Here is a 27,239-nt window from a genome sequence, read left to right as displayed (position 1 = left end):
TAATTAAAATAATTTTATTTGCAGCATTAATTTAAATCTTGGAGATCAAATAAGGATCTTGTTTTCACAATCTGTGTTCTCAAATAATGACTCTCTGTGTTTCTTTTAAAGGTCAATATAATTCAAACTAGTTTGGAGACAAATTCTCCTTAGTATGCTTAGCAGATGCGAGTTGAGGTCATTACATTTAACATCAAGAAGATGAGAGACTCACATCACCTGCAGACCCACGCCAAGTTTGGGAGCTTAAAATAGCTTTTGGCAAGTGTACAGTAAAACAGTTGCCTTAAGTAATAAGCACAGAAAAATTACGCACCAATACACGTGCAACACAGTATTAAGTCTTGAGGCGTTCCACAGAAATTTCAATATTCCAGTAACATGTTTTCTTTATGTTTCTATTTTACCATTTCCCTTCTGACACAGACATTACAATTTTCTTCCTTTTTATTATTATCACAAATTGTGATAATAATCACAATATCACTTTTTTACATCATCCCTTTCACATGAATTCTGTTTTCTGTAACTGAAGGTATTTGCCCCTTGGCGGTTTGCTTTAATACTGTGACATAATAAATGTATGCTTGCTGTCACAATGAGTGTGAGAGAAAGCTTCATATTTCTGATGTCATTTTGATACATCAGTGTTACAGAATGAAAAAAAAATCACCAAATCTAACGCTTCACAATGCTCTTTTCATTCAGTCTACCCAAGGTAGCACATGACTTATTTAACATATAGAAAAAAGAGTTTCTATATGCCCAGTTTTAATGAAATATCAGGACAAATGAACCATAAAATGTCCTGCAAATTAACTTTCTCTTCTCTAACGTGCTGTAAACCATTTTTGGTTTCAAACTGCATTGTTAGACAAATTTATAACCAAGTCTGTGCAATAGTAAGCAATAAGTCAGCATACAGACACAAACGTATATTGATACAGGAAAACAAATTTTAAAAAAGCCGTTTTACTCAATAAAAGAAATCTTGGGCCCATGAGAAATCAGCTGCATTCCCCCTATCTTTTGCAGAGTCAAGGTTTCACTCCACATATACACGGCCATAAACAATACTTTTCCAAACATTTGACACCCAATACCTGAACCAGATACCCGTAACCAAAATACAAATAAAGTTACAAAGGTGTTAACTGAAACCATGGAACTTCCTGTAAGTTCAGCTACAGAGTCTTTCAATTTAAAGATATAAGGTATCCATGGCAAAAATTAAGAGGCTCCAAATTTGCAGGCAATACAGTCAAGGTTTCCAACCTAATTTTAAGGGAAATGGTAATTAAAGACGTGAAAGTCCTTCCAGAACCCTCTCAAACTGTACTGGCCATGAAGAAAGGGAGAAGGAGAGCTAGTGTTATGTACAACACTGTACACCATCTTCAGTAGGTCACTGGTCTTTTAAATAATCTCTAGTGAACAAATAAGATTTCAGAAAGTTTTTAGTAGATAATTACACTTCCTGATTTTGTAATTAGTGGAACTACATGTAATTACATAATAATTATGACGGTAATTACGTAATTAAGATGTATAATTATGTAGTAAAAAACATTATGGAAATAAAAGCCATCAACTGTATAAGCACAATACATTTTTAAAAATAAATTCTGTATCATCTGTTTAAAGCTACCATTTTCCTCAAAATATCAAAGTGATTATGAGCCATCACTGGCAAGGTCTAAAATACATTTCTTATGAGACTTAAAAATCATACAGATAATTGTATCTTTTTAAAAATCTCCTTAAAGCCTTAGCTTTGCATTATCCTTCTGATGTCTAGGCACATGTATACTGAATGGATTATACAGAGTTAAATTGTTTATATTTCCAATTTCTACTAAAATAATTAAAAAAAAATTAGCATCGATGTCAGAATTCTGGTATTTAAAAGCCAGGGTTGGTTTCCTTTTTTTTTTTTTAGTACACTGCCAGATCCATCAAACTTAAGGGTCTTCTAAAAGGAAAAACGTGCTAGTCTTGCAGTTTCCACTAGAGGAAAGAGCTTACTGCTGTGAGAAGCAGTAGTCATTAAAAGAAAGAAGCCTTGTCACTTCTCACTTGCATTTAACAATAAAAACAACAGAACTGCCCCCCATCAAAAAACAACCCCAATCTTCATTAACAGAGACGAAACCAGAAAGACAAAGGTCTCTATAAGAAAAATGTCAGAGCATTGCTGATAAAAAAGAAACAGTGAAGAAAAAAGGGTTTAAAAAAAATCTTCTGTTTAGAGAAACTCACAAGAGAACTGATAAAGGAGGTAGATGATATTAGATAGACTACACCACTGCATGGGTTATAGCAAGTTGGCATGTGTCTATACACTTAAGTAGGAAAAAAATCCTGAAGAGCAAATTAGAAGATATTTATGTTCACTTTTTCCCACATAAAGAACAAAAAACTGTCAGTAGCAGCAGGATATTTATTTGAAGAGGTCAAATAACCACTCCAATTCATGCGGAGTCAGAAGTTAGTTAAGCCACTACTTCATCCCATCTGCAACATTAATACAATGTGCAAGGAAAAAAAGTCTTCATTGATCAAACCCATTTTATTAGTGGTATGAGCAACAGTAAATGCACTCCTGTCATGCCACAGATTTCCTACGTTGTGGACGTATCTTAACTGTTTTAACTCATTACTTCCATTTATTTCATTCACAAGCAGAGAAAATAACTCAACAAATTGTAACTCTGAGAGGTTTACTTAGATTTTGTAGGTTTAACAAAAAGACCACACAAGCAGAAATAGATTAGAGAAAAAGTTACACTTAAAATGTTAAAAATGTCCAACTAGCAATAAAAAAAGGTATGATCATTATGGGAGGGTAACTTAAGATTTAAAGATCAGCTAACTGCCCATACATTACTTCAGAAGGTTCATAAAACCTACAGTGAATAATTTTCAATAGTTTTTGCTTTCAAAAAAGTTAGTGAGATTTAAAATACTCAAGAAACGGTGACTCAAATTTAAAAAAAATGTTCAGAAATCTTCCTCTTCAAAACAACACATTAAGGAAAAATGAACAAGTGCTTTTGAAGATATACTCAAAGATTAAATTCTTGAAAATTATTATTTTACAATCTCTTCAAAACAACATGATTGGAAGACAAAGTACTTGACAGCAAATGTGCAGAGGAGCATTTGTTTGCTTGGTTGTAAAGATCACTATAGTGAACTGAAGTCTTAGCGATGGCGTCTGGAGATGTGACGTGAACAGAAATGCTTTGTTTATTGAACTGTACTCTCTGAAAAGAGATATGCCAAGTTTCAGCTGTTGCCATCTTAAAAATAAATGCATACACATGTACACACACAGATTATTTATACGATTTCTCCTTATCTTCCCCTGGAAAGCGCACGTAGATAACTACATCCCCTTTTCTATTTATTGCAACAAGTACTTTTTTGTAGTCTTCTTGCTTGTACGTTGATAAAAATGTGGCAACTTGTTCTGATGCCAGAAGCCTCCATTTCCTTACACTAGTTTCACATACAATACAATACAATACAATCCCTCCAGCTCCATCTCACGCCGGCTCTCCTCCCTTTCTCTGCCTGAACCTCCACACTGTATCTCGGAGCAGGACCACCTCCTTGCTCAGGCCCATCCTTTCAACCCCAGTTGCAGTCAGTCTCCCTCCCTCAGTCTCACCACCGTCACCAGCTGACAGAAGGACATGCAGTAAACCACACTGACAAACAGCTCTGCCAACATCCCCGTTATAAACTGTCTTCCTTCAAAGAGTTATAAAAAAATTTAAAATAATCACTTCAACCTGCTATTTGGCACACCATGAACATACTGGGGAAAAACACCCAACAGTGAAATGATAGGATTCACACAAATACTCAGAGCTGAATTTTATGGTTGTATGTCTAGGTCACACAGCTTAGGAGAGTTTCATTTTTCCCAACACAATTTTGCAGTTTATTCATCCATAAAGTAAAGTAGGCACTTCTGGTGTTTGCATGGAAGGGTGGAGTGGGACACACACAAAGCTGTGATAAAAGTGTGAAAATATCCTCTGAACATGCATTTGTTTTACAAAACCGCAGCTCATAAGTATATGATCAAAACAATTATATTCTATTTCCACAAAGTGGCATATAATTTGAAAATGTAGGTCTTCCTAACAAACAGGAACATTCAACCACTTTTCCCAAAGTTGTCTTCCTCCCATCCTCACTTTCTTCTGCTTACCCATTAAACGGATATGCCCACACTCTTCAGAATCCAGGAACTATGGGCTCAATAGTTGAAAATATTCTGTGAAAGAATAAACTGCAGCATCTTTGCAATTTCTGTCCCTGAAAATACTTAAATGCCTTGCAAACAACACTTGTGACCTTCCCTCCCTTAGAAATGGGACAGTGGGAAGGTGGTGGCTTTCAGTCCCATTCTACAGTATGGAACAGAAAAAATCCTATGACCAGGATCCTATTTCTCTAAAACGATTGCAGCACCATCAACAACCTCAGTGATATTAATGCTTTTGGAATAATGCTGCAGTCATTGTGAGTAAGGAGACTGCAGCATTCTTAACTCCCAAGAAGACTTCTATTTGATGCCCGGAGGGGCAACTGAACTAGAGACATTTGCGTGAGGCAGAGCAGTTGTACTGACTTTATGTGGGCTCCACTTCTCTTCGTTTTTAAAGGTTTTCATTTTACTGTAGAAGTATAATGAAAACAGTAATATCTTTGAATAGTTAACAATACCAATATTTGAATGGAATAATGATCTAAAGCTTACTACACTTTATTTTGATCTCCTGATGACATAGCCAAAAAAATACACTGGTTTCCATTTCTGAAGTTAAAGCATACAGAGCAAGCATACTCCTGTATTTAAACATCATGTGTTTAAAATCAGTGATAGGTTACCTGTCCTTTTTTCATCCAAATGAGCAGAGAATGCTACTACTTTCCTACTCCTGTTGCTTCTTACTGCTCTGACTGTTCAGCTAGGTAGCAATGTCTGGCTAAACCCACAAGCCAGCTCTGAAAAACTAAGTGTAAGAAAGTGCTGAATACATTTTGAGTATGTTACTAGTCACAATGGAGCACTTTCTCTTTTCCCAATTAAAAAATAATTCAGAACAAACAGTCGTAATGTTAGTATTGGTATCTGTAAATTAGGGGTTTAGTCATAGTGATACTGAAAATTACATTGGTTTTTGACCCAATACTAACTGTGCAACAGTTCCTAATTTAGAAAGACAGCAAAGAATTTCAGAACTGGAATGGAAACATTTGTTTGGAGGATAAATGCTACTATTAATAATAGGACTAAAGACCCATAACTACATAATCCAGATATTCCTGGATGGTATAATTCACCAGTCACTGAAACAATAAAGCATCATGTAGACCAACCAGCTTATTTTTGATTCTTACAGGGAAAAGATAGACCAACAACAATGATATTATACAATGATTATAGGAGAACACAAAGGAAACATGCGTGAACAGTGTTGTTGCAAATGTTGTAAACACCATACTGGTTTAAATAAACAGAAGAATGGTCTGCAAAGCATGTTAATGAACTCTTCTGCTATATTTCACTCCGACAGATCTGACCTATTGAAGTTCTATACAAAACACATGCAGAGAACTGGAAAACTCTTCCCCTGTTCCTCCAAAAAATTCAGGTTTGTAGTTTAAAGACTCAGACGATAGCATACAGGTTTTAAATATGCAAAACTCTAAGAGCTTAAAGAAAATATGCTATCACCCATAGCGCACAGATTAAGCTTCAGAAAGCAAATTTCATCTTAGACATAAAGAACTCTCTATAGTAAGTACAGTGAAGCACCAGAAGAAACTGGTTGTAAAACCTGACAAGTTTTAGAACCTGCATCACCAAAGGTTTCTTGAATTTCGCCTATCTTTAAAAAGTAGGTTATGGTATTGATGCTCTTGCAGGGAAAGGGAGCAGGTTGAATGTCTTTTTGAACTCCCACTGATTTCACAATTATTATTTTAGATTCCATTTCAATAAATAGTATGGACCTTCAATATAAATAGCTGAACAAACAAAACCCGTTCTGTAATTAAGGTTCTGTATTTTGAAGAGCCAAGTGTAGAAAACACATGTGAACTAGTAGCGAAATCTCAAGGTTCTGAATGAGAGAAGACATGAATTCTTTCAAACTATGGTGGAAAACACATTTATATCTTAAATCTCCAGCCATTGAAAAATCTTCCTTTTTATAGAAGAGTACTCCAAGATGAGTAACAACCTAAAGCTGCTATTAAGAATAAACAGAATCTACACAGAAGAACAACTGCTCTTTAAAAACGCAGGAAAAATGGCAATAAAAGTTAGAATTGCCTAAAGTCCATGCAATTTAGGCTTTGAAAAACAACATCCCAAAATAAAGCAAAAAACCTCCCCAAACCAAAATCAAAACAACAGTAAATAAGTGGTTTAGTCACATAAAAAGCAGAGAGGAGACTGAAAACACTGAAGATGAACAAAACCTGAATTAAAACTTTGCCACTGTTTTTGATAAAAGCAATGATGCTGATCACAGGTCAAGGACAGAATGGCTTGTGAATGATGGCATGGAAACAAATTTTTTTGGCTTCCGTGGAGGAATAAAAATGAGCTTCATGTTATGAAGGGGAGTTCATCAAACTTCCACTTCACAACTACAAGAAAACTGGAATATGAAAATCCTTTCAATCCTACAGAGTTTTAAATTAAGTATATCAAATCAGTAACATATATTACTAGAAAACAGAACTCTGGTATCTATAAAATAAAAAGGTGACCCAAACAGCCATAGGTAATTATCCTCAAGTTCTGCATGCATTTTAGAGCAACAGAAAGATGACTTCCTCCCAAAAGATATCTGAAAAATGGGACAAAATTGTACATAGGTTTACCAGACTCACCTAGTTAGTCTCTTTGAAGAGAACCAATTTTCAAAGGAAAACTAGCAGATCTAATTTATCTGGCCTTAACACCTGCTGCAGCACCAAGACTGAAACCACTGGCTGGCTGAAGATTATACAGTAACTTTCAAATAGCTAAGAAAAACATAAAAATACACCATACAGAAAGGCAAACTGTCCAAGAGAACAACAGAAAGTCCTAGCAGAGTTCTTACAATTCCTTGAGAATTACTCTGGCAACTAATTTTATTGAACTCTCTCCAATTAGCGGTGAGGGTCCAAGAAACATTTTCTGATTAATGCAGAAGGTAGGAAATTATGTGAATGCAGAAGCCACCATACTATTTTTCAGAGATAATTCGTTAACCTTGAAGACCAAAATTACAAATGAGATTAAGCAGTCAAAAATGAATGAAACCAAGGAAATTAAAGTAAAACAAAATGCCATGAACCCGAGATATGAACTCATGGTTCCAAAATGACAGGAGGGAAACCCCCTCCCTCAAACCTCAAGATTTCTATTATTACTTAACTACAAGTTAATGATATGATACAGCTATGAACAGGGCATAGGTGACTTAAGAAAGCATCAGCAGAGGTACTTCTAGCAAACGTACAGATCCAGTGTACAAGACACTGGATAGATATAATCTAAAGACCCATGTAATTTCTAGTTTCTCATACTCAAAGATTAATTCAACCTAGAAAAGACTGCACAGAAAGGTGCTAAGAGAAAGGATCATGTGGCAGAGAGCAATTTTTCCTAAAGAAAGCTGAGAGCTTCTCTGCCTTAGCTTAAAACAAAATAGAGACGTTACCACTGTTTCCACAATCATAGTGGAGAACATCAGGGAAGGGAAATAAATAAACATTTCGTGAATGGACACAAACCACCCACAAAGAAGTTAGAATGGGAAATTATAGTGAATTTTCAGCTGTCATAGAACGAGAGTCTGAAACACACCTTGAACACCAGTAGAAGGGCAAGAACCACCCACAGGTTTCAAAATGAAGTGCCATAAACTTGCAGTCCTTAAAGATGTGGTGGTCTGCAGTAGCAGTGGATTGGATGTGATCACCCATGCAGCCTCTCCTACTCTTATGTCCTTGTATTAGGCAAGAGATCTACACACAAAGTATGTTGGTTTCAGCTAGCAGTAGCATCCACCATATAGCATTCCTTCAGTACACCTGCACAGCTGTAGTAGACTGAGATGGCTATACAGTGTGACCTTCTTTGATGTACAGTCATTCTGAAGTGCAAGCATCAGAGTGAGTTCACTGTCTTAGAGGGATTAGGAAAGGAAACGAGAACCTCTGAAAGAGGAAACATTAAGTACAACAGACCAAAACCAGACTGTTGCCTTATTTGAGCACTTTTTAGCTAAGAGGTTACTCTATTTTGATTTTCATCTAAGGCTTATCAAAATAACAGTTAGAAAGATTGAGTTTTGTTCAGTCTCTTTCCACCACCCAGCAACCCAGCTGGTGACCCAGGGCAGAGGTGAGGAAGACTGACAGAGCAGAGCAGCTATCAGAGTAGTAGTCTGCAGCAGTAGCACCTTTTCTTCACAGGCACCACCAGAACCACACAGAGGATGCAGTGGAAGTGCTCTCGGTGGACAACGCGCTTCAATAGTGGGACCCAAACGTGGCTTTATTCAGAATTCCAAGTTGGCCAAACATTAGCCCAGAAATACTCTTCTGTCAGCTCGAAAATCACTTAGCTGCACAAAACCCGTGGATCCATTACAGCTTAGAAATGTTTTAGTTCAGAAATGCTATGGTAATTGGAAGAACAGGAGAAAAAAAATATCTTCCTAACATGAGCTTAATCTGTATATTTAAGAGAGCTTTGTAGACAATTGGCATTACTGCTTTTCTTGTGCCATTATTTTCTCCCTAATAAAAAGTGTCTCTTCGATATTAATAGCTGAACATAAGTTTTAATTGGCTTTCCTTTTAGATATTGTATACATACTTTTTAATTAATCTATTTACTGAAGAAGCTGACGTGTCCTTCAAACTTCAAGCAAAGAGATTTCTCTAATGGTGTAACATGCAAGAAAAGCACTTTTTTCCAAAGCGCAGTTGCTTCAAAAGAAGAAGGGAGACATATACTATATTCTTAAATTGGTTAACTCCAACACAACACATTCCTCTTACAGGGGATTCCTAAATACCTACTTTCTTCTATTTTCTGTTTTAGATTACAGCCTCATAGTTCAGATTTGAAGAGTACAGATGCATAGGTCTAGTTTCTAGCATGTAAGTTGCTATTAAACTATAGTTAATTAATTAAAAACTTAAACTTACCTTTATCATCTTCAGGAATCACTTTATCCATCGCGTAGTCCACATCAAAAATGTACCGGTAAAAGCAGAGCTGAGTGTACAGGGCCTTATCGGAATACTGCAATGTAAGAAGACAGTAATTAAAAACCCAACTCAAAAGTGCATCTCTTGCACCCACTTCTAAGTCCACTATCAAATGGTGATTCTTTCTGTTTTTTTCTAACAGTTTATATGTTCCATTCACATCAGATTTTGGAAGTAGTATTATTATTATTATGCTGCAAAATCTCTTTACTACACTCTTCTCTCAATTTACACCAAGCATTTATACAAATCGTATTAAACTTACCCATTCTTAGAGAGACATAAATTGCATTTATCCATTCTTATAGACACACGTATCACAATGGTGCTTTAGCAACAAAATGAAAGTCATAAGAATGATGGGACAAAGGAATAACTTTTGTGTTTTAGTATACTGTACAATGCAATGATCTCAAAAAAGAAAAAGAATTAATGTATATTTTTGATGAATACAGGTGTTTGGCTGTATTCCCTCCCTTCCCACAGACACACACCTGTGGTTACATAAATTGTGAACATGCCATTCAACTAAGAACAGGTGCATATATACCTTTACTGCTATGCCATCACCTTGCTCTACACATCTGTGAAGGCTACTGCATGTTAGTAATCACACATCTAGTTCAAAAATCTGCAGGTGTGTACATGTGGAATAAGATGTTCAATTAAATGCTCTCAATGTCACTGATGTCAAGCCTCTGTGCTATTCCTCTCATTCAAAAGTACATGCCTGTATGCATTCATACTGCTGTCACCATCCTGTGCAGTAGAAGATTGCTCAAATAGACACAGGATCCATCTTGCCCACACTACAACTAAACCCTTTCAAGTTAATCTTGAACTCTTGTTCAATAAAACCACATTCCAGTCCCTGCTGTTTAAGATACTGGAGTTCAAATATTGGCCAACAGTGGTATGAAGAGTTGTGCATTACAAAAATTCTAATTAAGAATGAGATAACCGTTACAGCATCAAATGCAGAGGTAGTGTCCGTTTTAATACGCTTAGTGCACATGTGGATATGTATGAGCTCTTGAAGATTTTCTTGATGAGCTATAAAACCAATGAAGAATGTGGTTAGACCAACGTAAAACTGCAACTCTCAGTATACCACAAGGAACAATCCTGAAAATACAGTGGAAGAGCAACTGGTAAACTATTTCTGCTTATTGGAATTCTGCTTTAATTTAGCTTCTCACTCTTCTACCCAATCAAGCCATGTTTTGTTACTGAATTCAGCTAATTTTACACTTCTTCTAACATGTTATAAAGTATCTCTAACTATTAAGGAACTCATGTTGAGACATTTGACAACCGTTACTACTGCTTAGTTATTTTTTGTATATTTTAACAGTATACTTTTTTCCAGTTCATGTGAACCTATTTTAAAAAAAGACACACAGAAGCTTATTTTATTCCTTATTAGCTATTCTACGATATGCATCATCATTATACTATTATACACCAGTTATTTTTAGTAAATCCTGATTACTGCTTCCTGAAGAAGAAAAAAGGAGGACGACAGCGATTAAGTTATTTGTTTAGTTTTTTAGATTCAGCTGTAATTGCTGGTACACATCTCCCTGACTGCACACATGAAGCAGGTTGAATAGAACACTGAAATTACCTCCTTCATAATAGTTTGTTTTGATAATGTATTGTGTGTCGAGATGATGAGAAACAGTTGCTGTCAATTTGATTAGCCATTATATTTTTATGTTAATTGCCATTATTGGGTCCATTCTGTTTAGTGTCACCATAGAAGCCATACAATGTTAGCATAAATAACAAATTGGAGTAAATTAGGAAGATATATTTTTGCCAATTCATTTTAATTGCCCCTCAGTCCTTCCGTCGGTTAACGCAGCTGTTGACCCATAATAAGCGCTAGGTCAATATAGCTGCTTGTCAATTCAGAAATGCAAAGTGCTGTGTTGCTGGTAATGGATATACAACAACCTTTGCCAGCCAACTGAAGCAAACGAATGACAACCCACATGAAAGAATAAAGCATCAGCTATAGAGTTTAGTGACCTGATATTAGTAGGCAGGCTAATTGAAAGTCACTGCTTAAATGGATAAAGAAAATACAAAAATCAGTATGTAAAAATGTATACATGCACACATAGACAGATATATATGCATACACACAAATTTTTTTTACTGATAATGTGCTAGTATCTCCTTCTCTTTAGCTTCCTGCCACATCTTACAATTAGCAATTGGTGGAAAACAAAAGGGTTTGAAGATTTTCATGCAATTAAGTATGAATATTGTGGCATACTGATGAATCCAAGGAAGAGGTAACTTAATTTAAAAGGACTTTAGGAATTACTTATATCGTCACTTCTTATATTTCCTTAATTTCTGATAACCTGTAGGTTTAAAAAAAGGGAAAAAAGCCCAATCCCTAAAACTTCAAACCCAAGTAATATTTTACTTTTAATGGTGAATTTTTTGTGTAAAGAAAACCTGACACCCCTAAAATCATGGTAAGAACTTGGGCTACATTTGTATAATCATTCATGCATTCTTTCTTCCCATGAAAGACTGAATGGTGAGCACATGAAAAAAAACCTCTGTTTGAAGTTCTTATTTGTTCCATGATGTTTTATTTCTTGATTTCATTAAGAACTGACTTCAGCAGATAAGTCTACTTCTTTGACAGCTTCCATGCAACCAAACTTTTTTTTTAAAATTACATTTAAAACAGCAATACACAGATGAAGGAACTAAAGGTATATGGTTTGCATTCAGCACAGTTATTCGCTCCTTTGACAGAGAAAATAAGCTTCTAATAAGAAAAACCAGATGTAATAAAAAAATTAATTGTGCTTGGCCAACAAAATATTGATTTAAAGAAATCTAGGTTTAATATGATTGCAGAACTGTTTCCTGTAGCATCAGGAGGCCAACTGCAAATCTCCAACCTGCCTTCCCAAGAAGAATTTAAGATTACACAGATTATGTAATAGGAAACTGATGGCGTCTTCTTAACAGAACTGGTGAATTAGAAACACTGGAAAGGCAAATTTTCCCATGCCCTAGAACAAAACTAGGGTACAGAATGCTCAGTCATGAAAAGAAAATCAACTCGCTTAGCTACCACGCACACCAGGGAACACTCACTGGGGCATACATTAGGAAAGGAGACTTCACAGGCACAACGCATTTGTATTTCTGGAGTCCCTGAAGGTCAGCTGTATCTCCACACGTGCCCAAGTCCACCCTGCTTGACTGCAATGACTAACTTAGCATCTGTCATGTCCCTACAGCTGCTGATGTTTGAACAAGATGCTGGACTGAAGGGTAGCAGCATCTCTTCTCCTGTCTCACAAATGCCTAAAAACTCAGGTCCGGAGCAAGGTGCCCTGGTGTGCTCACTCCACCTCTCTCTGGCCCAGCAAACTGTGATGCGTTTTTTCCACATCAAAATGAAATTTCACATGGAGAATGATCCCAATGCTCTCGCTCCATAACAGCATAGTCAGTGAGCAAGGGCTTTTTCCAGAAGAAGCAGACACAGGTTTGCAACCCTTCTGGCAAGAACAGAGAATTGAACTTGGTTTTCTTAATCTTTCACAGAGAGAGTGGAAAATTTGCCAGTGTCCACCTTTCCTCCTCTTTTTTTAGAAATGCCAAAGCTCAAATTTCTGAAAGTAAGGGGACCTAGAAAGATTTAACCACTGGCAACCATCTTCCTACCCTAAACACAGTGCCTGAGGAGAACTTAAGATGCATTACCTCTCACCAGCTTTTCTGTTATGGAAGAAAGGTTGGTGGCAGCTGCATTTAGGTATTGAAATTAGAAGCCCCCTCCCTCAGTGCTGGCTCTTTTAGATGGCATCCCAAGAAACTTCAGTCGAGATGCTTTACTCTCCTCCATCCTGTTAAGAGGGTGCCTGAGTGAGCCACTAACACACCAACCTTTAAAATCCATTCAGTAGCTAAGGGCAGCATGGTGACCTAGAGAATCCAGGTAAGAAAGGTCTGAGGAAAGGAAAAAGGGAAAAATAAACAGAAGAAAAAGTTGATAGAAATTCACAACAGCAAGGTAGCAGAAGACTGAACTTGTGATTCTAGTTCTGATGTTTTACTTGCCTAGATACAGTGCTATTCTACTAAACACCTTTTAAGCAGCATGTAAAACCTCCGTATCTTGACAGTGTACCTTTGAACAGGTCAGAAAACTAAATGCCCCTACTTAGATTAATTTTCTTTGAACTGCTGTGAATTCCTGTATTAACCAAAGTAAGTAAGATGTGATGCTTTTTAGATTACTCATATTCCTCTACAGTAGATTGAAGTCTTTTATTTACTCTTTGGCATCTCCCAGATTCCTATACTTCTCTATAGTCCTACCACACTCACGACCCTTTAATTCTTTTCTGCATTCTCATTTTTTTCTGCCCTTTTGCTTTCTTCTGCACCTGACTCTCCCATTTCTTCTAGCCCTCTCTGTGGTGGTCTTATTTTGTATTCTTTGTCATTTACTGTTTTACATTGTGTCAGCCATGGTTTTATGGATGACAAAGGCAACAAGAAATTAAAAAAAACACAAAAAACTCCCCCTTCTAGTTTGCTAACTCTGTTAGATTGCTTTGCAAAGGAGATAATTTCCACAGGCTACAAAAGTTATTTGTATTACTTCAATTAATTATAATACAAAACAGTGGCACCACTTCATTAATCAGCTGCTTGAGAGTTACTTTTGTGAAAAGCCTTTTTGGTAATTTGATTAGAAAGAACAGTGGCTCTTACTACTGTGATATGATTCAGTATGTCCATCAAACAAATCCTTTAGAACTAGTTCTTAATACTTTAAAAACAGGAAAGAAAGAGAAGGAAATAGAAAAGAAGTCTCTTGGCAGAAAAATGTGTCTCAGAGACTCTTTCAAGGCTTAGATGTAACGGAGCAAAGCGTACAGGAAATACTTCAGTGCTTTGAGAGGCATTTCCTCCCCTCCCCCCTTAGAAAGATGCAGTAATTAAAACCTAATTATTATCTTCATTTTAAACAAAACCTAAAGTGAATACCAATTAATAACAACATACTAATGAGCATCTGCTGTGATGAAATTGAATATGAATGTGCTGCAAATTTCGGGTAATTTATTTTTCGGGGAAGTGCCACTGGTCTCAATCTACTGCTGGAAGATTGTATAGACTGTACACATTTTCCATCATGTCTCTTATGTGCAGCAATTTCTATTTTCAAAAAGAGGGCATAGCTCAGCTTTGTGGATGTTTATATATCCAAATGCTATCCACGCTACAATGATTTCAAGGCAATACACTGAAGTGTAAGACTGTGTTTTACACACCTCACACATTCTTTTGTAAAACCAGGGCAGTTGCATTGCATCAGGTTCACACAGCCTCTATGCACCATCAGATTCTGAAGGCAGACACCTGCACAAAAAGAGCTTGCGAAGTGTGAATTAATGTTACACTAAATACTCGTAACATGTGTACCCCTCGCCCTGTACCAATGCTGATGTGTACTGAAGTCTGGTCTTCTCGTGCATCAGAAAACCTAGTTAAAACACAGTGCTGGTCTGTGTCCAACAGGCTGAAATAAACGCTGCACCTAAAATAACTACTTCCCATAAAACAAAAAAAGGTGAAATACAAGTGCATCTAAATTGCAGCCTTTATGCTTTAGCATACAATCAGTTTTTGAAAACTTACACCCAATTCCATTAAAAACATGAGATGGTTGGTAACCACCTTTCCTGACATTGGTTATAAACTAAATGGGGAGGTGTGTGGGCAAGGTGTGGGGGTGTGTGTGGTTTCCTTCTTAACCCTCCAAACTGTCCACCCCCTCAATCAATATTGGTTTTTTTCAGTGTTTATGACTCACAGAGTCTACTGAAGAAGCAAAAGGAAACTGAAACAGATGTGTCAGTATTTGGATATGATGAAACTTCCCCTAGTACTTATGTTAACATGGACTGTATGATGAAAGAAGAGGTTCTTCCAAATACATGCAGGAGTCAATAGGAAAAAAAAACCCACAGCAGAAGACTGGATATTCTTGTACATTATAAGATTTTTTTTTTTTCCCATTAAGGAACTGAAATGACAAGAACTTCTGCTGGTTTAAGTCCTGTTTACCAATTAGTGAGAACATTACAGAGGATCTAATTATAAAAACCAAGTCTGGGCTGCAATGCCAGCAAAAGAACAGAAAAGTGGGTGAGGAACTGGGTGAAGAACAGATGACAACACCTGCTGACAAGGGGCACCAGACTGAATCAAGGGGTTAACAGAACACCTCCAGGGTGGATCCTGACAATACTATTACTAAACATTTTCATGAAGAAACCCTGGAGAAAAACTAGCTGGCTATTAAGAAGATTTAGCAGGCATGAAAATAGCAAAATAGAAAAGGAAGGAAATTTAATAAGCAAAATATTTCTGGCCATAACAAAGAGGCTGAATGAATTATCTAAAACTGGGGAGAGTCCCAGGCTGAAACTATTCTGCTTTGAGGATTCATAAGATGATGCCTCAAGGCACATGGCACAGACACAAGATGAACAGCAAGTGCCAGCAGACCAGGTAGTTACTTACCTATAGAGCTCTGGAGAAAAGGAGGGATGAAGCTGTTGGACCACTACTGGTGGTGGATCACCTCTACTTAAAGCTGGCAGTGTAAGCAAAGACATGAAATAAGCCCTGTTTCCTCTTCCTTGGAGATATGTTGTTTTTTTAAACAAAAAGACTGAGTGTCATCTGTGCTTAACAAACAGTTTCTCATTTTAATGATATGTGTGCAACCCTCTCCCCTGTTCCTGGTCTTGTGTGTGCTCTACTGCTTATCTGAGCATGTGGTAAACCAAATTCAACTCACTAATCCAGCAAAAATTACTCACCTCTTTTCTAATCTGGCAGAAAGCTAACTCCGCAAGATCTAACTGCCTCGCTGTGTGGTCAACAGCTGGCACAAGGTGAAACAGCAAACTGCATGGTAGCTGATGTGAGCAAGCCAGACTTGCTACTGCTAGCAAAGGAAGACAGTATGTTACCCTGTGTTTAGTTTTGGGTTCGAGCTCTGCCTTGTACCCAGTACTCAAGCTCATCTGAGCAGCACAGTAAGACCTGGCAGTGAGAACACAAGTCTTAACTAAGAATCACTCTTTTCTGGGGTGGGGGAATCACTTGCCTCACACACCCTCAGTATACACATGCCATTGTGAAGTGTTCTTTACTCTGAACTTTTCAGCATCAAGATGTTTATGACTAATTTTTGATATTACTAATATTTAATACAATTATACAAGAGACAAGCACATAAAACTTGTGACTGAGTCTTGAATAAGACCAGACACTATCTGCTCTGAGGTATCTTTTTTCTAAGAACATTGCAACAGCAATCAATGACTAATTTGACAGAAATTAGCTCTAAACATGTTCCATATATGTGTGCGCACATGTGTATATGTATACATGTCTATGAACTGCACATATGTATCTCTGCACTTATATATGAACACAGACATTTTAATAAAAATACACTAGCAAACAATAAATATAAATTAAAAGTTTTAAAATAAAAATATTAATATTTTCTACAAATATTATTCCAGATTCTAAGAAAAGTCCAGAACCAGCCCTCAAAATGACTAATGAAATTAATAAATACCTGGTTTTCATACAGAAAGTTTACTGAATTGATAAACAGGATCAAATGTGGTGGTTAACTCCCACACTAGGACATGTCATCAAGGTGGTCCCTTTGGTCAGTTCTTCCCTGCTAAACAAAACAGGGCTGACTAGTAAACTCAAGCACTGAACTGCTACTGTCCACATTACTAAATTTTTAACGTTTGCTGACTGAGTTTTAGGCCGTGACAATTGACTATGACAGCGATGGAGCATGGCTTAGGAGATGCTGTGCCCGGACCGTTCGTACTGGCCATACAGTTCTGACTGCACTTCAGCAGTCCTGAGCTCTGCCCCAACAGACTTTGGACCCACGCGCATCCCCATGTAACGAGCACTCAACACACTATCAGCTTCAAGCTGCTACACAGCCCTCATGTTATTTTAAAGCCTCTGAACCTACGAAACGTACAAAATGGCCAATCGCTGAATATGCATACAAACACCTGTAATCTTAGGTTTCTGGTCAAAGGATACTATACTTGACACTGGTACTGACAGTGCAATAGGAGAAAGAGGTACAAGACTTGGTTTTATTCAAATAATTCAAGACTTTGCATACTAAAGCAGATGAACGAGATTTATTTTAAAAAATTAGTTTCATCTGTAATCTGCCTCATGGATCTGGAGAGGCTCTAGCGTACTCATGTTATTCCTCTGAAAGCAGTATCACTGTATAACTGAAGAATTTGCAGGCTAACCTCCCTGGAGCCTGAAGATCCACCCTACACTGATGTACTTTAGGATAGGGATTGCACAAAAATTCTCAAAACTATCATCTACAGCAGAAAGGTTAACATTTGAGGATTTTCACATCAAAACAAACCAATGAGCTTTACTGGACAGCTGATGAAAGATAGATATTACTCTGGAACCAGACTCACCCAGCAGCACAAACAAGCAAAACTACAAAATTGTATCTGCCCAAATGCATTGAACATTATTACTCCAGAGAAGCACCAGCATGATCCCAAAATCAACTGTATTTTAAGAGTCTCCGATCAAGAATATTTTCACCCTTCAAATAAATTGCTGCTTGAAATAAGCAGCATATAGATAAGTTACTAAAACATATCCCCTCCCCGGTGTACAAGACAAATCTAATTTAAAAAAAAAAAGAAAAAAAAAGAAAAATCCATATTTATATTTTTAAGAAAAACCCAAGCACTTTCCAAGTAAGTCACTCATTTCTGGATTTCTGGAATTATCTGACCCTTGACAACCTGGGGTAAGAAGCAGTTAGCAAGAAAAGGCTTGGTGAAACAACATTAACATTGAAAAACACCTCTGTAAAGCAAAGGTGTCATTCTGCTCTGGAGATAAAGTACCATGGCCAAGTATTCCCCATCCATCTTAAGTGTTACAGAACAAGCTAGTAGAGCTCCAGAGCTCTGTCTCATTCTAGAGAACTGATGGTCCTTCTCATTGAATGAAGAGCACTCATAGGAGTTAACTATAGGTCATCTGCTTATTTGAAACAGAAGAACTAAGCACATCCATGGGAACTCTCATCATGGAACAGAACTCTTTCACCTTTCAAGTAATTTCATGCATTTCCATAAGAAAGTCTAAGATCATGACGTTCTTTCTAACAAACAAAATTTGAAATCTGCATACAAAACCTCTACCCTTACTCATGGAGAACCACTCCTCATGGAGAGTGCCAGTCATACCCTATTTCTCAGGACCCACATTTCTCACAGCTGGAAACCAAATAAATCAAGTGGGGCCCAATCAAGAAGAATATATGAAACCACCTTACTAGGAGTAAATTCTGCCTGCAGGGAAAGAATCCACATAAGGTAGTTCTCAGACCAGAACCACAAATCAGCCATCCATCAGCTGCAGTCCTATTTCATGGCAAAGAGAGAGAAAAGCCGTTACTACACACCTGAGACTACTCAAGGTCTCTTAGAGGCCTCTGCAGACTAGGTATAAGGCTGCTTTTTTACCATTTCATGCAATCTGCTGACATGTTCAAGAATGGTTGTGTATTGCCAAGGATGAGCAAAAGGTTATTCCTAATTATCTTATCTGAGGCACATTTTGAGTCTTCTGTCTGCTTGTGAAGGATGCCACTTCCGATGTTCAGATGCAGGATGCTATGGATAACAATGGAAAAAGCTAATACAACAAGTCCTGTTCTCAAAGTCTAGACTGTAGTACAGGTAACAAGTTTCAATTTGGAAGTAAGATATTTCTGTTTACATAAATGATTTTAATCTAGCTCTGTATTTGCAACCTTGATTCTTTTTTACTTTTTTAGAAATAAAATCTTTCCTCACTGATTGATACACTTTACCCAAACATTTGGCACTTGTCAGCTATCCAGAAGCATACACTATAAAAGTGCAATCTGTGTAAGCAACTTGGCTTATACATATTTATTTAAATTACAATTTTGTTAAGAAATGGGTAACATTGCATTTCTTTTCTGCAAAATAATTTACTAATATTTGTGAAAGCCTTTTTTAACTGAATCTTGATTATCATTCAACAAGCACAAGTACAGCATTTAAAAACTGGTGTATTAGTAAATAAACAACACTATAAATAGGCTAGATACACAAGAAAAGAAGCTTATCTAAGTATGTTTTAGATGTAAAAGCATGCATGTGAAAACAACAAAAAAGCATCATTTACAGAGAGGGAACTAAACATACCGCTTTGGATTACTATATTCCCGTTTCTCAAGTCTCATTCCCTCAATTCTAGGTTTTAGCAAGAGTAAAAAGTTTGAAAAGCTAGGTTTCTGCCTTCAACTCCTAGTTTCACAATTTTTAATGAGCTGTTCTTTGAGCTCAAGTAGTTAAGTAATCTGAAGCAAGGAATATATCTGCTGCAGAGGACACTATTTTGCCTAAAGCAAATTTGGCATTTCAGTAAATTCTAAAGGACTTGGAGTCAATGTTCCTTCTCATTGATCTTGATTTTTCTTAAAAGTTAAGACAATAAGGAAATTAGGCTGAGATATGAAAATGCTTCAGCTACTCATCATGTGCCCGGAAACATTTTACTATTAGAAGATCAGAATTGTTAGAGATTGACTTAAGTCCCCATCTCTATGGTACCAACGATATAAACAACTCCTGAAACTTCTCAGACTATGCAAGACCAACTGGAAAGGCAAATAGACTTTCAATACAGTTTAACTTGCTTAACTTACTCTGGAGCCAGCATGTAGACAGGTGACTCCTCTGTTAAATAAGACCTTCCTCTGTTTTGGTTAGATGAACTGTGCCCAACGGGTTATAGTGGCACCCATCTACCTGTAGCAGTGCACATGATCAGCTTTATCAATGCAAGTCTTGATCTCATGTCTCTGAAGCAGCGCTCTCAGACTTTAATAGAATGGCTCTCTACTAAATGCTAAAGAAAAGTTATGTTATGCAGATGACAAAGCAAAGGAGAGCACCTTTTCTGTGGGTGGCACCGAAATGTTAAGATCAGTTGTGTACAAAGGCACATCTCAATGACTTAGAAGGCAACTTTATCTACTACCCTAGGGTTGAAATCAATGGCAGCACTTTAGGTACCAGACACAACTCCAATAGCTTCTTATGCTGCCATCTGCTCCTTCCACAAATAGTCAATGTTATGCAGGATTTATGCCCCTATGGGCGAAACATAGGTTATTTTCAATCTCCTTCTCCATAACTCAAAATGGATTCTTCAGCACCAAAAGTGGCATTGGCATCAGTACGTATGCTATAATTTTGATGCATTTTATCTTTTAATGCCATCTTCTCTACATACATCTTTGGTACTGTCTATCAGTCTAACAATGGTCTGGGTGACACAGGTTTCACCAGATGATGCATGTTTAAAACTGATTTATTGGTGTCAATTTTGTAGACTGCTTTGAAAAAAACCCAGAGATTCTGTCCTGCATCCTGCAACTGGCAAGTACAAACAGGAAGAGAGAAAGACACCAACCCTGAGATTACCCACAAAGAAAAGGAATTAGTCCACCTAAGAACAGTCACAGATTAAAAACTTTAGGTTTTGATTTTGTCAGCTGCTCTGATGAGTGAGGTCAACAGTGTGTGTGTATGCTCCAGGAGAAAAGTGTAGGTCAACGCCCTCCCCCACAGTGAATTTTCATTCAAGAGGTGCTGAATAAAGTTCAGAAAAAAGTATACAACAGTCCGGAGGATTATTCTGAAGATCCTCAAAAACTTCAAAAATTGTTCGAGCAAGTTATGGCTGAGCTACTGAAAAAACTTAGTAACACATGAGAAAGTAAACACACCAATTGAAAAATGATCCTCTAATAACATGATGTGAATGACCTAAATCACTTATTCATTTTCATGGGACACCCCAAAACATGCAACTAAACTGTAATGAATTTAATAGTTGTGACAGAGACAGCTCTGTAGCTCAGTAACTGTAATCTATATAGTCCTTTTATTGTCATAGTTTATTGTTTCTAGTATGGATACGAGGGACTATGTGTTATCTCCCCCACAGGTGCTTCCCACATAACACAGTTTAAAAATAAGAAAACCAGAAATGCCCACCACCATGATTTACTGTAACTAGACCCTCATAATATGAGCAGTAGCACTTTCTGTATGTAGTTCATTAATGTTAATGATTCTGTGCATAATAATCACAGCTCTGAAAATGATCAAGTGGTGACTTGACATGGGGTAGGGATGCAGCACAAGAGTGAAGCTGCCACTTTTCCAGTTTCCCTGCTTATTATTTGAATGGTGTCTTCTTGTTTCTCATAAGTGCGAGGAGTCCAACCTGATTATTACTGAGTTATCATCACACAAATTAAACTATCAGGTTATTATTAAAATTCCTCTTTGCACTGTCAGTTATCCTAACCACAGATATTTAGACAAAGACCCAAGAAATAAATTTTAAACAAAACATATGAAAAATGGATACTTCCAAGCAAGGCATCCCCACTAAATGAAAACTGCTTGTCTGCAAACTGTTAAAAAAAAACCTTGTATTTTTAAGAATACAGACTGCCTTAAACAATCATCTTCAATGGATTAAATCTTAATGTTTCCACACTGAAAGAGATTGGTGACAAACAGCAACTGATTACTCTAATGGGAAACCCTCTCAAAGTGATTATTTTTACATGTAGCTGAAAGAAATATTGGTTTAAATAAAAATATGTTTCTTGCTCCTGAAGAAAAGCAAAAAGTGTTGAACCATGGTACTAACCTATGCAATAAGTAGCTATGATTGAAAGAGCTCAAATTACAAAGTAAGCAAAATGGTGACTGGAGTATTTTTCATCATGGAGAGTATACTCTGGTAAGTTATGGCTCTGACAGAGATGAGAGAAACCCTGGACACCAAGGACTCTGCTGAACCCGGGTGAAGTGTGAAATGGTACACGCTCACAAAAGTGGCAAAAAAGTGATCTTTCCATAGTTCCATTCTCCAACAGAAAAGGAACTGTTGGTATTTAAGCATTAGACAAGGACAGAGAAGCCCTGTTTTCCACCTCTGTTTCTGCAAAGAGCTGCATACCATTAGGTGAATCTCTAGGCCTTCTGGCAACTTCAGCTCCCCTTCTGTAACGTTAGGGCATCTGCAAACAGTGTTGGGTGTTAATAAAAAATTACTAAAGCAGTGAGGCACTAGATACTCTAGCATCATCTATTAAAAAAAGAAAAAACCAAAGTTTTCTAAAGATTAGCCCTTCCCTCCAGGGCTAGAATTAAGTTTGCTTTTTTTTTGCCTTGGACATATGCATCTGTCTGGCCAGAACTATCCGGTTGTATTAGGAGTTTTGAGTTTTCACATTCAACAATGTGAAAAGAAGAAGAAGAAACTGCAAATTTAACCTTTCAGTCTTTACAACAAACTCTTAAAAATAATACAGACAAACTGCCTGCTGCTTCTTTGTCCTGGCACCAAAACACTAAAGCAGGTCAGGTATTTCTTTAAAAATTAAATTTGTTATTTTACCAAATACAATGGAAAAGGCAAAAAGTAATTTACGAGGTTCCAAATGGGCAAAGCAAGAGATCTTGTGACAACAGGTCTTCCAGAGAAAGTCTGTAGGAAGCTCGGAAGCTCAGCAGCAGTGTCTAAGTGACAGCAAGCCTCACAGGAAAACCATGCATCTACTTTGCCACATTTCTGAGTAAATTCTGGAGGGTAAGCTGGAAGAGGAATGTGGTATGGTTATTAATAGCATGAATACCTCCAAGTGCAAGGGATATTTTGTCTCTGGGACAAAAGAAAAGCAGCTGGTTGTGACAGGAACACATGGAACACCCCTGTGAAAAACCTTCCTTAACAGCAATCTGCTGGTCAGAGCAACATTTTGTTCATTTCATGGTTTTAATAAACTCCTTTTTTAAAGAATTTTCTCACTTTTGTCTCAGAGCAGCAGTCTAATGATTTATAAATAGTAGCTATCCATTAGAAATATACTTAACTTCTCAGTAGCATCGAAAATTTTCTTGAGAAGTTCAACATGCCTGATATGAAATTGGATCATATGCTTCAAATACTGGACTCTGTGTCCCCCAAGGGAAGTTAAAATGTGTAATCAATGAATGTAACATTTACTGTTCAGAACTTGAGATGCCTTAATGAGAAGTACAATGATACAGGACAAACCTTCTTACCATAAACAAATAATCCTAAGGGTTAAGAAGCCAGAAACATCTCCCCCCTTTCTACTGATGAGGCAGAACGTATGGGTACTGCAGTCTAAACCTACACAAACATTCAAGCTACGTACTCATGTATATGTTTCAGAGGTGGGAATCCATTTAGCAGATAAATTGAGAAAGAAGAGAGCATGGCCTCTGAGTGTAGAAAAGCAAGGAGCTTCCTCACAAGACTTCCTCCCCTCTTCTGTACACCAGCGACTGCAGCGACAGCACCACCATAGAAAGACAACCCATAATAACAGGGAAGAGGGGAACAGAGAATTTCTGTAACGGGACAGACATCTCAGAAACTTTTCAGCTAGAACTAGTGACATCTGAACTTGAATTTCAGCCAGATCGTTCCTGATTATGGTGCAATGCTTGTAAAAACAGATGATCAAACTGGACAGGTCAGATAAAACTGTGCTATTGCTCTCAAAAATACTAGTTTCCATTCAAAGAGGTGAACTTCACCAGATATAACACTCCTATAGAAGGATCTGATGTTTACTAAAATTCTAGTCAAAAGGAAAAATATGTGGACTTTGTCATGTACTGCTAATACTGCCATTAGGATAAATATCACTACCATTTACCTACACACCCATAAAAAGTAGCCCAAACACAACAGAATGCATGTTAATTTTTCTAGCAACTTAATTGCAAAGACTCACTTCTCCTCCTCCTCTAAATAACTCATCTGTGCTCACAACCTCTGCTAACTGCATTTCATCCTCTTCCTGAGGAACCACATTATTTTTCATCAGATACCAAATAGAGCCATCTTGAAACTGCACAGTGATGTTCTCTGCATCAAGCCTCTTCTTGAATACACAATTTTAGATGCCAGACAAATCTACCTCATGAAGGAATAAAAGCAGAGAAGCTTCTTAGTGGGTTGATGCTGTAGCAAGGACCCACTAAGTGAACTTGCGTTACTGCCATCACAGTACTCCAGTAGAAAGCAAGTCCTTTGAACAACAGTAGATTAAGAGATACTGGTAATCGGATTTCTCAAAATCTAACAAAATATAAGCAGTTTTGGCCACTCCACCCTCAAATGCATCTCCAACCCTTCCCCCGTGAAAAAAAGAGTCCCTCATGTAGACTGTATAAAAAGCTTGTTGGAAGCTAAACATAATAAATCTTATGGGGAACATAAATCATGAATAATTAAGACATTTAATTTGTTAAGCTAGTAAAGTTGTATTTCTGGGATTTAAAAGACAGCAAACACAAAAAAGCAACCTGAAATTTCGGACCAGGGAAAGTACTCATACATACATACAATAAAAATGTCAATCATGTAATCTTAAATAAGACTGGAAAAAAATGACCTTACCCTTTACAGTATCATGCAGCACCCCAGTGCCCAAATTATAGGGAATAAAATGATGAACAAGGAAGAGGACATTCTATCTAAGCAGAGAAAGAACAGACTGCCCAGAGCAGCTGGTCTCAGAGGATTTAGTAACAATATTTAGAAAAAGTAATAGGACAAACGTAGCTATTAAAAGTTTCTGGCCTAAGAAAAGTTGGATTGGCTAATTAGCCATCTTTATAAGCTAGACAGGATGACAAAAGCACCTAATGAAATGTACTTTCTGCAAAATACAATGACAATAGTGATTGTTATTGTTTTCTACCCTCGTAACTTTCTTCCTTAAAAAAATATGATTTTAACATTGTTATTCTTGAATCTTATATAATTAAAAAACTCAGTCTGATTCCGCACAGCAAGGCAGCTGATTTCCACAGGTATGGCAACCCTGACACACAAATACAAGCCTGCTCATGTAGAGGCCAGGTCTGCAACACAGATCAAGGTAGCTAAGAGTGCACTTGAATCAAAGGCTACCAAGGGAATTCTTCAGAAATACTACTGTTTGCCTTCTGCTCTGCACCAGGAAACTGTTTAGGGTTTTTCATCTTCCTGATAAATCCAAGACTCTTGCTAGTAAGGGCGCGTACATGCCAAGTTCAATACAGCCAAATAGAGCCAGCTGGGAAAGTTTAGTATTTCCCTCATTCTTATAGCTTTTACAAAAGACATGTTTTTCTTCATTGTCTTTTCATTACAACCTTTCATCTTTTATTCACCAAATTTATATATCCCACTCAATTTTATCTTCACTCCACTGTATAAGTCTGCAGTGGAAATTGTCTGTTGAAAGGGTGTCGATCTTTAATACGTTATTTCTTCACAAGTCTTCAAGATTATATTATCTACGTTAGGTCATCAATAACTTTTTGTAAGGTGATGCACTGGTTGTGTGCAGTCAAAAACTGTCAATTCTCTTGTTAAGGTTTACACAAGTACAAGAGAACACTACAAGTTCAAAATGATTTTGAAAAACGTTGGGGGAGGTGTAGATTTAAAAAAAATATTTGTATAGCCAACAATGAATAACTTTGTACATATAATACAGCTAACCAGATGAGCTGTCTCAAGCAGAAAATTAATTTTTATCATAGCTAGCTCACTGTTTGGAGCTTCTATATATTTCTGCAATTGGGATGAGGAATGAGGCTGAAAGAGGAATGAGGCTGAAAGCTGACTGGAAGACATAAATTAGGTTAGATAACAACAACCTTGTGTGGCAGCAGGAAAGCAGCCAAACCTCATACTATTTATTATCCATGCCAATAGACTGTTTTGTTAGGTGAGTGGTTTTCAGCAAGGGGAAGAGCATGCTAGCCTTCCCGTCCTTATCATGCAGTACTCCTCTATACCATGCGCTAGCTGGAACCTCTGAGCTGTCTCAACAAGACCATCCATGCAAAAATCTAGCCAGCAGGATTAGAGCACTGATGAACAATGAAATAAAAATCTGAGAAAAATGGCAACATTTTTTTATCCATGTGGAAGTACTGAAAAGTATTCTTTACTATTTCTGCTACCTGGGTATTCAGAAGCATGACATTCAACAAATCATCTAGATCATGAAAACAGAGTCACCAAATGCATATAAGCCTCTTCAAGCAAGAAGTTTAACTACTTCTGTCAATCCATCCAGCTCATGAACAACAGATTTTCATGTTCTGCATGAGATAAGCTATAGAGCAGAAAAGCATTTTCCCCAAGTATCTTATCACAGGGTTATCAAAAAACTTAAAAGTAGTTTTTGCAGGGCTGTGCTAAGTCTCAAAAGGAGTTTAAGGTTTATGAGCCAGAACATGAATATTTCACTTTTGTCCAGCACCAGGTGATTAAACAAGATAACCCATTCTTCACAACTAATTATGCTGAAGGTTTCACGTAGCACCGTAACCTTCTTAGCATAACCTGTTCAAAACTGTGCCACAAAATAAAAATAAGACTTGAAACAACCCTGTCTCATACATGATGAAATCTATTACCATTTAGCTCCCAGAATACAGCTTGAACAAATGCTATTTCATAGCTTCTGTATCATTCCCCACTTTCTTATGCTCTAGAAGGGAACGTCATTAACCATACCATCAAAATATTAAGAAATCCAAAATGGTGGTGAATTAGTTCCTTCACACTTCATGAAACGTCCTCCCATGTAACAACCAACTCTGTAGGAACTATTCTTATTAGAAGTTAATTCTTCTCTCCTTGTTTCTACCATTGTCCAGTCCTATCTTGCAATTATAGTTGGTTTC

The 27,239-nt window shown here is 37.1% G+C and overlaps 1 protein-coding gene across 1 annotated transcript in view; it reads right to left on the bottom strand.

Annotated features, from left to right (window-relative positions):
* POLA1 (DNA polymerase alpha 1, catalytic subunit) overlaps positions 1-27,239 on the bottom strand; it is a 201,324-nt gene that overhangs the window by 34,288 nt on the left and 139,797 nt on the right. The window contains exon 36 of the mRNA XM_069784870.1: positions 9,238-9,334. Within this exon, the coding sequence (XP_069640971.1) occupies positions 9,238-9,334 (97 nt within the window). The remainder of the gene's footprint in view (positions 1-9,237; positions 9,335-27,239) is intronic.

This window comes from Haliaeetus albicilla, chromosome 6 (genome assembly GCF_947461875.1).
Source record: "Haliaeetus albicilla chromosome 6, bHalAlb1.1, whole genome shotgun sequence".
Taxonomy (NCBI): Eukaryota; Metazoa; Chordata; class Aves; order Accipitriformes; family Accipitridae; genus Haliaeetus; species Haliaeetus albicilla.
The sequence above is the reverse complement of the archived record's forward strand: the minus strand, read 5'-3'. Positions and strand labels throughout refer to the sequence as shown.